This window comes from Pteronotus mesoamericanus, unplaced genomic scaffold (assembly GCF_021234165.1).
Source record: "Pteronotus mesoamericanus isolate MK-2021 breed Mesoamerican mustached bat unplaced genomic scaffold, CSHL_Meso_final contig_163, whole genome shotgun sequence".
In the NCBI taxonomy this organism is placed as follows: domain Eukaryota; kingdom Metazoa; phylum Chordata; class Mammalia; order Chiroptera; family Mormoopidae; genus Pteronotus; species Pteronotus mesoamericanus.
The window spans coordinates 2,972,451-2,986,692 of NW_026555064.1; the positions used below are offsets into that span (position 1 = coordinate 2,972,451).

A 14,242-nucleotide genomic window follows, 5' to 3' on the forward strand; every position below is an offset into this window, starting at 1 on the left:
AATGCAATAACAGGGGAAGAGGAGGAGCCCCGCCCACGAGCACCCCTAAGGTCCACGGGTAAGGACACGGGCCGAGCTGACGCACCTGATAGAGAGAGCGGACGCTCGGCTGGAAGACCATGTTGGTGTTGAGCAGGAAGGAGCGCAGGAGAGGCTGGGGGTAGCTGGCCAGCTGTGTAATGATTCCAATAAGCAGCAAATTCACGTGCAAAGAATTCTCCAGCATGTTCTCCAGCTTCGACAGGACCACGCTGATGAAGGGGCCTGCGGGAAGGAATATAGGGCTTCAGGGCCGGCTGGGCCCTGGGGCCACGGCTCCCTTCCCAGCGCCCCAGCAGGTACCAGGCAAATCCAGACCCAGGAAAGGCAGCCCATCTTCCCCTGCCTCAGACCAAAACAGACAGACCGCAGCCACACAAAGGAAGCAGGGCATGTGCGTGGGAGCCAGTGCTTCGACTCCCGGAGCAGCCTTAACACTCGGAAGAGTATCATAGACCTGGACAAACAATGTAGTTTTTAAAATTAAAGTATACTTCTCCTGCTTCTGTACTTCTTGGTGCTGCCAGGGCTCAAAACCATGACCTTTATCAGCTCGTGATCCTGCGTGCTGGAGAGCGGCCTGCACGCCCTGGGGGCCGTCCAGAGGGTGACAACGAAAAATCTTTGTTATGAAAAAACACCAAACACACGTGAACTATGTCTATCAAATAGTAACAGTGTGGACAGGGACTGTCTGTCCCCAACAAGCACTGCGAGCAAGGTTGTCTTGTCAAATGTCATGATGTGGAAGGGCAAGGAGGGACACACAACGACCAGCGGGGCCGGGCTGTGATTTTAGCAGCCCTGAGCGGCTTGGTGGCCACGCCTCACTTTTCAGATGGGAGGAGGGGAGGGAAGGGACTTGGTCTGCAGAGAGAGAGTTTGGTAGGTCCTCGGTTCCTTAAAAAAGAAAATCCATATCTCATTTTAAAAAAAAAACAGTTCATAAAAAAAATATTAAGAAAAAAAGAGCTTTAACTAATTTGGGTCACCAGAAAATTAATACACTTTATGTTTGAGTTCAATGAAGACAGGGGGAAAAAAAATCAAGAAAATTAATCTGGCATTAATAAAATTACTGGAAGATGTTTTCAATTTTTACCATAAAAGTGGCCCATTAAACAAAATCAATGAGGACTTTGTATTCCCCCAGTGGAGCTTTGGGGAGGCCACTACGCCACAGTATTTTTACAACAAAGCCCACATCCCTGGATGGATAGACATGTCTTATGAAGATGTCACCAACGCTAATATGAGTCTATCAAAACCACACTTCATCACAAGATGCTTCATTCAGAAACCCTGGTAACGAGAAATGGAACACCAAACAGGACCCTCTCACCCAGCAGGTGAGTAATGGGGTAATGGCAATAGTCCTGTTGCCAGGCCACAAAGCATGTCTCTAAGGGGCCTCGAAACACAGAAAAGGCACATCATGTGCCGAACTTAGGAAAGAGAACTAACCCCCTCCTTGAGATGGGGGCTGGGGTTCCTCCGTCACATTCCGCGACCCAGCAGGTCAATGAGCTCCTGGCACAGACAGCCTGTGCAGAGCCCTTTCTTGCAAAACAACACAGGCAGAGTTTGCCAAGCGTATTCAGAAACTCTGGATTGGAACCCCAGTTTGAAAACAACTTGAGGGGGTTCCATCGAGAACACCAGAAATGTCTCCAGTAACTCTCCTTAAACTGTCACTGTGCAATTCCAGCTTTCCAGGTAGACCCACAAGAAGGCTGCCGCCCTCGCCCTCCACAGTGCAGACTCAGCCCCGCCCCTGCCCCTCCCGCCCGCTCCTCTGCAGTCCCAGGCTCAGCATCCATGTCCTTGCGGAGGGGACAGGCAGGTGGGTTAGGCCATACATGGGGGGTAGAGTCTCCTGTAACACATGCGGCCTTCACATGAGCCCTCGACTTCCCTGGCACCGAGGCCTCATCTGGCCGTCCTGCCACACGGCAGTTGCTGGCCATGCCGTGGGCGGAGGAGGATAATCTGTAGTCCGTCACCGCTACGAGGGCAGAAAGGAAGCCAGTTTAACCCACACCTGTGCAGACTGCCATCACTTAGGTCGAGGCCAGAAGACTGTCATCATAGCCCACTGATGACATTCATGATAACTTCTTTGCCATGTGCAACAAGAAATATATATTAAACCCTTGCAAATTCCCATTTTATACTTAGTTGATTTCTACTACTTAAAAAAAAAAAAAACAAAAAAACTTCACAGCGAAAAGCAGTTGCTGCCCTAACTGGTGTGGAGCATCATCGCATGGATTCACAGGTTCGGTTCCATCAGAGCACATGCCTGCGCTGTGTATTTGGTTCCCAGTTGGGGTGTGCATGAGAGGCAACCGATCAATGTTTCTCTCTCACATCGATGCTTTTCCCTCTCTCCCTCTCCCCCTTCCTCTCTCTAAAATCAATAAGCACGTCCTTGGGTGAGGATTAAAAAAAAAACAACAGTTGCTAAGGGAAACTGGTAAGCCGCTGAAAATCAGAAAACTCAGCTGCAATTCAGAAAGCCACAGGTGTGTATGGAGGATGGAGAGTGTATTTTCCCTTCTCTTCTAGGAGGACAGACCAACTCCGCAGCCGTAACATACTTAACTTTTCAGAACTAAGACGCTCTCCACTGTCCCTCCCTGTCATGCACTTCTCTCTCCTCCAGTGCCCCCTTCCCGGACGTCAGCATGCGCTCCACCCCCCGCCCCCCGCCCTGTGGTTCCTGGATCGGAGCTGCCACCAAACCTGTCCTCCGCTCTGCCACTTCCAGGGTGGAAATCGCTCCCGGTGCGGTCCTTTACCTCCCCCTCCCCTGCCAGCACTGCCCCAGGTCATGGTCTCATCCCTTCTCGTCTGGACTTCAACAACAGCTTCTTTGTTTTAATAGAGAGTGAAATGATTTTATTTTTTTTTCTTCAAACAGGAGTATAAAGTAAACAACAGGCCTCCACCCTGGAGGCAATTCCTCTGAAGAGAGTCCAGTGTATTCTTCCAGAAATGTTTTATGTCTATAATTAAATAATAATTGACTTATTATTAACAAGCATTTATTAGTCACTTACGTGCCAGGCAGTGTTCTAAGCACTTACTCTTGTATCAACTTACTTAAATACTCACAACTCTACAAAGTATGTTTATTATTTTTCCCCATGTAAAGAGGAGGCGAAATGCAAAGCACACACAGCTTGTAAATGGGAGAGCCCCAACTTTAATTCAGACCATCTCTTTCTGGTGCCTGTACTCTTAACTAGCACACCATCTTGCCTCTCAGGGGTGTCAGAGTGCACATATGTGTGTGCGCGCGCGCCTGTCTGTCTCCTGGCATTTTTTTTCAGTGATGACATTCTGTACACACTGCTTCTCATCTTGCTCTTCCACCTAACAATACTTCCCGGAGACTGTCCCTCAGCAGCACACACAGAGCTCTTACATTCATTTCAGGGCAAAAAGATACCCAATTGCTGTGGGACTCGCTTTACTACAACAGCCTCCTCCTGGGAGACAGCGGCTGTTTACAGCCCTTTCCCATTACAAACAATGCTGCAATGAACATCTCTGAATACACACGTTGGCACATAAATGTGAAACTTCCTGGAAGCCGAGTTCCGGTCCCAGCCTTGGTGCATTCAGAACTCCAGCTCCAAGACAGCAGTCTCTGACCTGACCTTCCTGGCCCCGCCCTGACCCTACCCAGGGCTCTCCCTGCTGCTCCAAGACCGGCCTTTTCACACGCGGACCCAGGCACGTCCCTGCCAGCTCTAATACTTCCAGGGCATCTTCAGTGCCAGCAGCACGAGGTCCCCAGCTGGGCCCGAAGGTCCCCCGTAGGCCGGCACGCGCCAAGCTCTCCGGCTTCCTCTCCCTCTCACGCAGGCCCCCCAGCTGCCCACACAGCCACGCCTTGTCAGACCCCGTGCGCTGTCAGTCCCGTTTGTCCTCTGCCCGCTGCCTCCTCGGCCAGCCGGGACCACTGTGCCGGGCACTCTCCTGGCTCCACCCACACCATCCGTGTCCCTCCTCCGTGAGGCCTCCCTGACGCCCCGCCCTGAGTCCCCACAGGACCCGGCATTCAGTGACTAGCAAGCAGTGCACTGCTCAGTAAGAGAGTACGATTCTGCACTGATATCACCTCTAAAAGCCTGCAAACACCTTCATTTTTGTGTCTTTAGTACCCAGCCTAGAACCTGCCAAGCAGAGGTTGCTACTAAAATTAATTAGATGAGCGACATGGAGTGCTTTGATTTTTCTGAGAGGCAAGCTCATTTCAGCAGGAACCCGGATTCCCCGGCAGGTAACCCTAACACTGCAGAACACGCTCGGAAGTGCAGAAGCTACAAAGCTCTCAGACATGAAAAGAGTCAAGATGTTTCCTGAAGCTGTGTACCAGTTTCAAAGGGGAAAAGGGCAGGTGTGAGTCGAAATTACCTATATACTTCAGAAAACTCGCATTGTTTTGTTGGCTCTCAGGTGTATCATAGGCAAAACACAGATGTTATTTAATAAGATATTGTATCAGCTTTTTCTTTTTTTGGCCCTAAGCTATACTTTGTTTCCTCAGTTTACATATTTCCCAGGGATGAAGCTCCTTTATCAGAAAGCTGGCGTTCCAAAGAAGGATGGTCATTAGCCAGGGGCCCTCATGTCCCCGAGGACAGTGCAGACCCCGCTGGGATCTGCCGCCAGGTGGCGGGGCTTCAAGAAAACTGGGGCCTGTGCACGTTACTTCTGCCCCTGCCCCTCCTCCCTTATCAACTGGGAAAATTGAGATTGTTTAATCCTTTTTACTTATGATGGACTGATTGAATTTTAATTAAAACCCATTCACACTGAAATGCTATCTCAACTAGAACCTCCAACCTTTTAATTGTGGAATTAAAAGCTTTCTCCCCGGTTTAAATAAACATTCAGGCATCAGTAAATAAATGAATAAATATTGGCGGGGGCGGGGGGGGGTGGCCTTGCTCCTGGAACCCGCAGTAAGCCTGCTTGGCAGCCCAGCAGGCAGTGTGGCTGCCTCGCCTGTGCTGACTCCAGGAGTCTGTCCCGCCCAGGGAGGGACAAGCCTCAGTAGGGGCTGCCGGGGGCTGCCTGTGATCATCTAATGACCCCCCCAGCATGACATTCAGTTCACATGGGGGAGAGGGGAGGGCCAGGGACACCAAGGCCCCATAGCTGAAAGTGCCGAGCCAGGGCTGCCCACTCGGCCTGACGCCAAGGCCACCATCTGTCCCTCTGTGATGCCACCTCCTTGAGGGACCTCCGGTGCTACCTGATCAGCATTCAGGGGCCCCGCCCAGCCGTCCCTGAGCTCAGCGAACCCTCCTCTGAGCCATTCCCTTGGCACCACGACCTGCAGATTCAGACTTTGCTGGCTGATGTTTCACGCCGTTCGTCATCCTAATCCCTCACCCCAGTCCACTCATCTGACACCCTGCCCCGTCGTCCCCTTGCCCCTTCCAGGATGTGTGCCTGCTCTGAGGGGTGCAGCACTGAACGCCCATTCTTTCGTAGAGTTTCCAGTTCACGCGGGTCTGCTGTGCTTATTTTTGGGCCAAGATTTTGGCATTATCAGAAACGAGCTCCCAGGCGAAGGCCCGACTAACCCAGCGGCCTCTGCCGTGTGCCCAGCAGGAACCCAAGAGCCTCCCTGTGCTCTGGTCACTGCCCAGGTGCTGGGGACAAAGCAGAGAACAAGCCAGCACCTGGCGCACATTCTGATGGCGGGGCTGGGAGATGTACTTTTTAAAAAATCACATAAAAGCTAAGAAGAAAAATAGACTAAAGGGAATGAGGCTGTTAAATGATGAGACTGGATTTCTGGTGCGGTTGCATCAGTCCTATTACCTTGTCACAGGCACAGCGAGGGAGGTTCCTCAACAGCGAAATTTAACCTCTAACTTGCTGTTGAGGGGGGAAAAAACCCCAATCACTGGCAAGAATGACAGAACAAAATAAAAATGAAACCAGCCCCTCCAGTCTTTACAAAAATCCTTCCACCCCTCTGCTAGGTAAAGGGCCAACGCTCCTCACCTCCACCTGCCTCACTCTCCCGCGGTCATAGGTGCAAGTACTTTCAAAAGCAGAAACCACAAAGCAAGCTAAGACGGTCACCTGTGAACGGGATGCTCTGAGTCCTCACGGGCCGGTGGCTGGCAAAGTCAGCCTCCTCTCTCACCCCGAACGGGTACGGCACGGCCTCTACGGCAGGGGCTTCCGCTATAAAAGAGTCGAAGTCATCCTCCTCCTCTTCTAGGTCCTTCTTCGCTGCCGCCTCCTCCTCCCCTTCGCCTCTGCTGTCTTCCTTTCCCTCTGGCTCATTTGTGAGGAGCGAGGGATCAGGTGCAGAAAAATTCTGTCCCATCAAGCCCTCCGTGCCGGAGTCCAGTTCCTTAATGATTTGGTCGTACTGGGCAATGAAGTCTTCTCCCTCTGGGTCAATATCCACCAGGTCTGAATTGTGCTCTGCCTCAGAGACACATGGTGCTGACTCTGCGTGTGATTCTGGGGCTACTGCAGGCTCAGGCTCCCCTTGTGGTTCCTTGGACACGTTTGGAAACATGTCTGAGTTGTCCCTGTTACGGTCCCCCTCTGAGTCTGTTTCCGGCTGGGGGCTGGGCAGGAGGCCGTTGTTCACGGGGTCGCTCTGACCCTCGGCCGGGTCCTGGGCAGTGGGCCTCGCAGGTTCCTCCTGTGAACTTCTGGCATCCTCAGAGTCCTTCTCGGCACACAGCCTGTACACCATCACGTCGTCCTGAAAGTCAGACTCTTCGATGTAGGTCCCTTTGAAGCGGAGGATGGCGTTCTTCTTCATCTCCTGGATGTGTTTGGGGGGATCCATCGGCATCGGCGGGCCAGCGTTCTCCAGGTCGTCGTAGGGCCCGGGGGAGCCCGCGTCCGCCCCGGAGGAGATGCCGGTGTCGTAGCTGTCGTCCCACTCCAGGTCCGTCTGGTTCTTGTCCTTCCTCGTGGCCGGCGGAGGCCCCGTCTTCCCGAGGGGCGGCGGCGGCGGCCGGAACGCGGGGCAGGTGGAGCTGGGAGCGCTCTCCTCCGTCGGGCTCTGCAGAAACGTCTCCGGGTCCGGCGAGTCCCCGTCGTAGAGGGCGGACCAGGCGCGGCAGTCCCGCATGCACTGGAGGATGTTGGCGCGGGCCTCCCAGAGGTACTGCAGGTAGCTGATGTCCAGGGCTCTGCCGCGCTCCACGATGCAGGCGGCCGGAGGGGACGCCTCGGGGCGCGGCTGCTCCAGGGGCCCTGCCGCGGGAGGCAGACACAGGTCAGAATGGAGGGGCCCCTTCTGACACTTCGGAGAAGGGGTGGGGAACACAGGCAGTGGGAGGGGATGTGGCTCAGGGGGCTGCGGAGACCTTCTCTCGCCAGCTACTGTGGTTCTGGCCGTTTCTGAGTAATAAAAGAGCTTAGATTTTAAGAAGGAAAGATGAGAACAGAAAGTCTACCCTCACAGGAGATGCGGAACCATCACGGCCAGTCAGACACCGCTGCCTCCCCCGCCCCCAAAGCTGCCATGAGGGGTGGTCCTGAGGGAGGTGCGATCTAGCAGCAGCGAGCTCAGGCTCGCCTCGCATCCAGCGCGGCCACGCGCAGGTCATGACTGCAGAGACTTCTCTTTGATTCTAAAGTGGAAGGCCCGTAATCCATGAATTTGGGGAAGAGATTTTCTCTAGGAAATCGGGGTTTTTAGAAAAGCCTGTAGACTCCGGCCTTCCTGGGAACTACTCGAGGGTTGACATGGGCCAGACAGTCTCGTAGCATAAAGTCCTATTCACTCCCAAATAGTCTTTTTAACGGAAGAATGTTCCAAATGTTATCAAGTTCTCAACTGCATAATGGGGGGGGGGGAGGGCTCAAGGCAAAATACATATTCTACAGTTTTCTTAAAACATCTACCACATGGCAGGCGCTTTATCAGTGCTGTCTGATTTAACCCTCACAACAACCTACACAGCAGATATTTTCTCTGTTTACAAATGAAGTTAATTGAGGCTCAGAGACAAAAGCTCACTGACTCACTAGTCAGTGGCGGAGCCACAGCTCAAGCACAGGGCGTCCTATGCCAACTCCCGGCTTGTTTCACCCGATGCCACACCCTGGCAAGCTTCCTGTCCCCACGCTATCTAAATCTCCACCAGGCTGGCCCAGAACTGAACCTTCAAGATTATACATGTTCAGGTCATTATGGTAGACATAATCCATTTTTTACAGACCTGCTAAACAGTTAGTGTGTATCTCTTATCCACTTTAAAGAGAAAGACATTTAAAAAAAAAGATACTGGCAATATTTATTTAGCACCTACTGCAAGCCAGGTAGTCCTCTAAGAGCTTTTACACGCCCAAGGTCACTTAACCTTGGAACAACACCTTTAGGTAGGTATTACTTTACATAGGAGGGAAACAGTTTAAAATGTTAAGTAATTTGCCCAGGAAAATAGCAGAGCCCAAGATTCAGAATCCTAGCTCTTAACCACTGCACAATAATTATATTATCTGTGCATCTACCTACCTGCCCGCCCACCCACCCTTCTGCCTGTGTAACATCCCCCCATTAGAGCATCTGTCTGCTGTGAGGCAGCAAAGTGGAAAGACCTTGGAACTTGGAATCAGAGGACCTACCGGCTCGATAACTTTAACAAGCCAATCCCTCTCTCTGAGACCGTCACCTCTACACTGGGAATGCCACCTTCTTCAAAGAACTAAATGTGACCACACGGGAAAGCAAGCTGCAGGCACTCCGCAGTTGTCTGTGTAACTCGAACTTTGACTTCTGCGGCAAGGCCAGCCACAGAGTCGTTCTTGAGATAACTTTTTTAGTAAATAAAAAAAAAGATGTCAATTTTAAAATATGCTTTTAAAAAATAACTATTGGGTAGGAAAAATATAAGAAAGCCACACTAGTTTAACCAACAGGGTAATATATTTAAAATCCAGTCTATTATACTGCCACAAAAAATGATTAATTTTCATGCATACACTGTATCTTTAAATACCAAGAAACAGTAAGACAACCCTACTTTCTAAAAATTACATGTATACCAAATATGCTGATACTTTCTCAGTCATGCAGCCTATGTGCAGTCTAACAGAAGTGCACCCAAATGAGCAGAATGGCATTGCTTGGGGAGTATCAGAACACAGATGGGGCCGCCTGAGTCAACGCCAGGACTGGATGGACCATTTCCCGGTGGTCACAGGACAGGCGGGATCTCCCTGAACCACCACAGCCTGCCGACCTCCAGATACACACCAGCGCCCCCTTGTTGCAGCTGCCTGCGGAGAGCCAGGGCGGACAGAGGTGACCATTTCAATTTTACTTGTACAAGATCAAGTGCAGCCGGCAAATAGCACATGAGCGCTCTAACTCCTGCAAAAACAGAGTGTTTCTGAAACACCCCTCATTAGGTGAATCAAATGAATCAGATACTGTTGCCATACCACGAATTTCAAGTTTTACGATGATATATTTTTGACAGGCAAGTATCCACAAATGGGTCATTTTGAAAAGTAAAATAGGGCTAATTCTACCTCAGCTATACCACCTCCACATCCCTTGCCCCTATTTTGTTTTAGCAGATGCACTGGCACACGTCTTCCCGTTTGGATTCTGAGGGCGACACTAGAAATCCTCATTAAAGTAAAGGTCTTGGGGGTCCAGATTCAGTGACACTGGGCACAAAGATGAACGCTGATTACCAAGTGTCCATATCTCCTTATGAAGCAGAAAAGGACCCCCAACTAGACATTCATGAAAGAAATGGAACTCACTGTCTTATTCCCTGTCTCCTCAAAGACACACCCCTCCCAGGGGGAGGCGGAGTCTGGCATCCTTCTGTGGAAAGACCACAACCAGGGAGTTCCTACCTGCACCATCGTGCGTGCACTTGGACCAGAGAATATAATCCCTCTCTTGGTTCCCAAGGGTCAGGGTGATCCCGCTGGAGCAGCAGACTGGGGTCAGGGCGAGCAACTTGGCCGCGGACACAGAGTAACAGTCTCTCTCCTTCACAGCCCACCTCTGACTCAGCATCATGTGATTGCAGGGGATCAGGTACCTGGAACGACATAAAAAAGGGCCACCTTCAGTCTCCACAGGGTCGACTCCCTGTCAGCCGCCTCCTGAGCTATACTCCCAGGGGTGGCCCACCCTCTCCCCACTCTCCACCCAGGCACCCCGCCAGCCCCCAGCATTCCCTCTCTTGCTTAAAATCTTTCAAGGGCTCCTTTCCTCTGACAGAACAAACCCTGAGCAGAGCATCTGAGGGCCTTCACCATGTAAGCGCCACAGACCTCCTCATCTCTTAATAAACCCACTGTCCCTCCTTGCCTCCATGCCTCTGCACCCGCTGTCACCTTCACCTGGGACGTGCTTTCCCCTTTCCGGGCCTGACAAATGCCTTGTCATCACACAAAGTCCAGCGTCCGTGCCACCTTCTCCAGGAAGGCCTCCAGGCCTCCTACTCCAAGATAGAGCTACCCTCTCCCTCCACTGTGCTCACAGGCCTCCACTAAAGCACTATTGCTTAGTCTTATTTCAGTGTTTGCCTCCTCAACGCAATGTGCTCAGAGAGCAAGGACCTCCTTCAATAATTTTGAAATGTCACCCCAGGAACTCAGACTCCTAGTGGCCACTGAAGGAGAGTGGAACCACGGCCTAGTGCAAACCTCCTCTCATAGTCTCCTGGGTGACCGTGAGAGAATGCAGGGGGCCAAAGACGTGCCGAGGAGCCCCGGGCCCCATTTCACACAAGGCGCTTTGGGTTGGCGATTAAAAGCACCTTGGTATCATTATAACCATGGAGACAAGAAAATCTGCACAATCATTTCTGACACACGTGGAACGCATTGTGGGCTCCACGGCTAGGAGAAAGTGTGTTTAAATGACTGACTTTTTATTTTTTTAATCCTCACTCAAGGACATTTTTTTAGTGCTTCTTTAGAGAGAGGAAGAGAGAAAGAAACATCGATGTGAGAGAGAAACCTCAATCGATTGCCTTCTCATATGTGCCAGGGCTGGGCTATGTTTGCACAGGTGAGAGAAGGCCTCTCTCCCCTGCGTCCTTCCAAGTCACCAAAACATCTCTGCACAGGGAGGCCCTCGTGAAAAGAGCGCCTTCATTTGCTACCCACAGCAGCCGCTCCTCCCCAGCCAGGCTCAGATACAAGTCCCCACAGCTGCACCAGGAATCAGGACAGACCTGCCCCCTTTCCCATCCGGGACCCTTCACCTCCCCTGTCTACCCCTGTGACCTCTGACCGTCGTGAAACTGAACTGACGAAAGCGGGTGTGCCGTGCCCGACAGCAGGGTGTGCCTGGGCCTCAGTGGGCGCAGCTGAGGCTGCAGGTGCGCGTGTCTGCCCAGGGGTGTGGGGAGGGCCGCCGGGATCAAACCTGCAATCTGGGTATTTGCCCTGATGGGGGACCTGAACCCGTGACTTTTCTGCCAGTGGAACAACGCTCCGACCGACTGAGCCAACCGGCCCAGGTGTAAACAGCTTCCTTTCCTAACACGGAGAAGACTACGCTGTTTAACAAGGATGGAAAAACGGGGACGGAGCCCCCACAGCCAAAGCCAAGCATCACGCATGTGAGCAGGAGCCAGTTCCGGGGGAACCTGCATTCTACAGGAACAACCACGATCTCAGTCAACCAGAATGCCTGCATTTCGCTACTTGACTTTAGAGAAAGAGGCAGGGTAGGGGGAAACAAGCTATGATCAAGGAGTCAGTGAAAAAGAAAAAGTACAGCTCCCAGGGTATGTCTTGAGGCCTACAGGTAGGTGCTACGCCATCTCCCATATCTGGTCACCCAAAGGAGGAAAACCTACGTTCTTGTTAACGACGTACCTGCTGCAAGAGCCTGAGCTGTGGAGGGAAAAGATCTAATTCTCTTCCCGGTACTTCCCACCAAACATCTTAATAACTTTCAAGGTATGAAGTGACAGGTCTGTCACTCAACCCTCCATTCCCCAAAACAATCAAGCACTCCATCCAAGCGGCCCTCCCCACACCCCTGGGTAGACACGCGCACCTGCAGCCTCAGCTGCGCCCACTGAGGCCCAGGCACACCCTGCTGTCGGGCACAGCACACCCGCTTTCGTCAGTTCAGTTTCACGATGGTCAGAAGTCACAGGGGTAGACAGGGGAGGTGAAGGGGCCCGGATGGGAAAGGGGGCAGGTCTGTCCTGATTCCTGGTGCAGCTGTGGGGACTTGTATCTGAGCCTGGCTGGGGAGGAGCGGCTGCTGTGGGTAGCAAATGAAGGCGCTCTTTTCACGAGGGCCTCCCTGCGCAGAGATGTTTTGGTGACTCGGAAGGATGCGGGGGAAAGAGGCCTTCTCCCGGGGGCACAAGGGAGGGCAGAGCCTCTCTAGCGCCATGGCACCCTGGCGCCCAGGAGGGGCGAGGGCCCAGCAGGGGCGGAGGTGAGGCAGCACCTACCAGAGCAGCCTCAGCCAGGGAGGAGACCGCAGCAGAGGCTGCTGCAGCAACGTATGGGGACAGACTTGTTCACAAATGAACCGCACCCTGACCAACCCCCAGAAGTCATGGCTGCTGCTTTGCAGGGGCCAAGGTCGTGGGGGAGGGGCAGAGGAGAGCCGGGGAAGCCTGTCCCAGGGTTGCTGATGTCAGCGCTCCTGTTCCCATAGGCTGATGGGGCCTAGGGAAATTCAGATTACACAGCATGTATTGTATCTTTAGTCTCATCATTAATTATTTAAGAATAAACTGTTTCACTGCTTGCACCTACTGCAGGAACTCAATGACTGCTTACAGCTCAGACCAAGAGTATTTCATGACTTAAGCTGATACAGCCAAAGATTTCTACTCTTTGTGCGAAGTATTTTTAAAAATGGCACCCACCCTGGATGAAACCTAATAAAGCTATTTATCAAGTATCACCAGTGAGTAGCTTGAAATTATGTTAGAATAAAGAGGTATTGAGAATTTGCAACTTTGCAAATACATGCTTTCAGGAGAAACTAAGAATTTTCTTCTGCGTAAATCAAATAAAGGGAGATCCCCTATCGGGTGAAGGAGAGGTTCCACCACAGTGGACGTGGGGGAGTCCGTTGAAATGAATAAGCCTCGTGCAGTCTATGCAGTGCCTCCCCTGCGCCTTTGTAACGAAGGCTTGTGCCAGAGGGAAGAGCAGGAAAACCACGCACAGACCCGCTGCCTTCCCCTCATTTACAGGGAAAGATAGAAAGCAAAACAAATGTTCACTGCAGCATCATTTACAGCAGCCGAGCTGTGAAAGCGACCTGGGTGGCCAGCGATGGATGGGCAACGAAAGGAGAGGTGGTGCGCGCACACAATGGACTGTTACTCAGCTGTGGAAAGAATGCTGTCCTGCCCTGTGTAACAATATGGACGGACCTGGGGGTGTTATGCTAAGTGAAATAAGTCAGACAGAAATAAGAGCACCATAGGACCACGCTTGCATTTTGAATTAAAAAAAAAATCAAAACAAATGAACAAACAAAACAAACTCACAGAAACACAGAACTGACTGATGGTTGCCAGGGAGAGAGCCTTGTGGGGCAGGTGAAAAAGGTGACAGGCGGTTACTAGTGTGGTGATCACAGCGCAGACGTATAAACAATGAATCACTGTGCTGTACACCGGAAACAAGTGTCATATTACATGCCAACTATACTTTAACTTTAAAAAGGAAACAGAACAAATGTCAGAAGCTCCTCAAATGTCAAATATCAATTGTGGTCGATAGCAGAAAAATCAGTTAGAAATTTGGTATAAATATTTGTTATCAAACTATCTTTTCATTTTTACTATATTTTCTTTGGGGATTTTATTTAAATTCAGAAGGTGGTAAATATCCCAAAATAATCAATATCTAATTTTAGGAGTCCTGATTACTTGAAGCCATCCCACAATAAGAGCAGGGGGAAAAAATATATATTGTCCCTTTTGTCCTCCCTCTTTCCACTATTTCCCCAACTCTCTGCAACCCTAGGTCTATTTTCCATTTTCCTGGATGTCATTCATTAAAATAAATCATCAGCGGTGACAACCAGTCAATAACAGAGCATACTCATTGCCTGTCGCTACATCCACAATAAAAACCAGCAGAACAAAGCAGTGAAGTACAATGACGTGAGCAAGGTGCTTCTTATGAGCTGAGGAAAACCTGAATAATGCATCACTAGGCAAAAACCTAAAAAGCAATGTTG

The 14,242-nt window shown here is 51.2% G+C and overlaps 1 protein-coding gene across 9 annotated transcripts in view; it reads right to left on the reverse strand.

The window, feature by feature from the left end:
• Positions 1-14,242, reverse strand: part of FHIP1A (FHF complex subunit HOOK interacting protein 1A) — a 182,940-nt gene that overhangs the window by 6,003 nt on the left and 162,695 nt on the right. For all 9 annotated transcript variants that reach the window (XM_054562531.1, XM_054562553.1, XM_054562533.1 and 6 more), the window contains 3 exons: positions 9,913-10,103; positions 6,151-7,290; positions 86-264 (listed from right to left, as the gene is read on the reverse strand). In XM_054562531.1, coding sequence (XP_054418506.1) covers positions 86-264; positions 6,151-7,290; positions 9,913-10,103 — 1,510 coding nt within the window. The remainder of the gene's footprint in view (positions 1-85; positions 265-6,150; positions 7,291-9,912; positions 10,104-14,242) is intronic.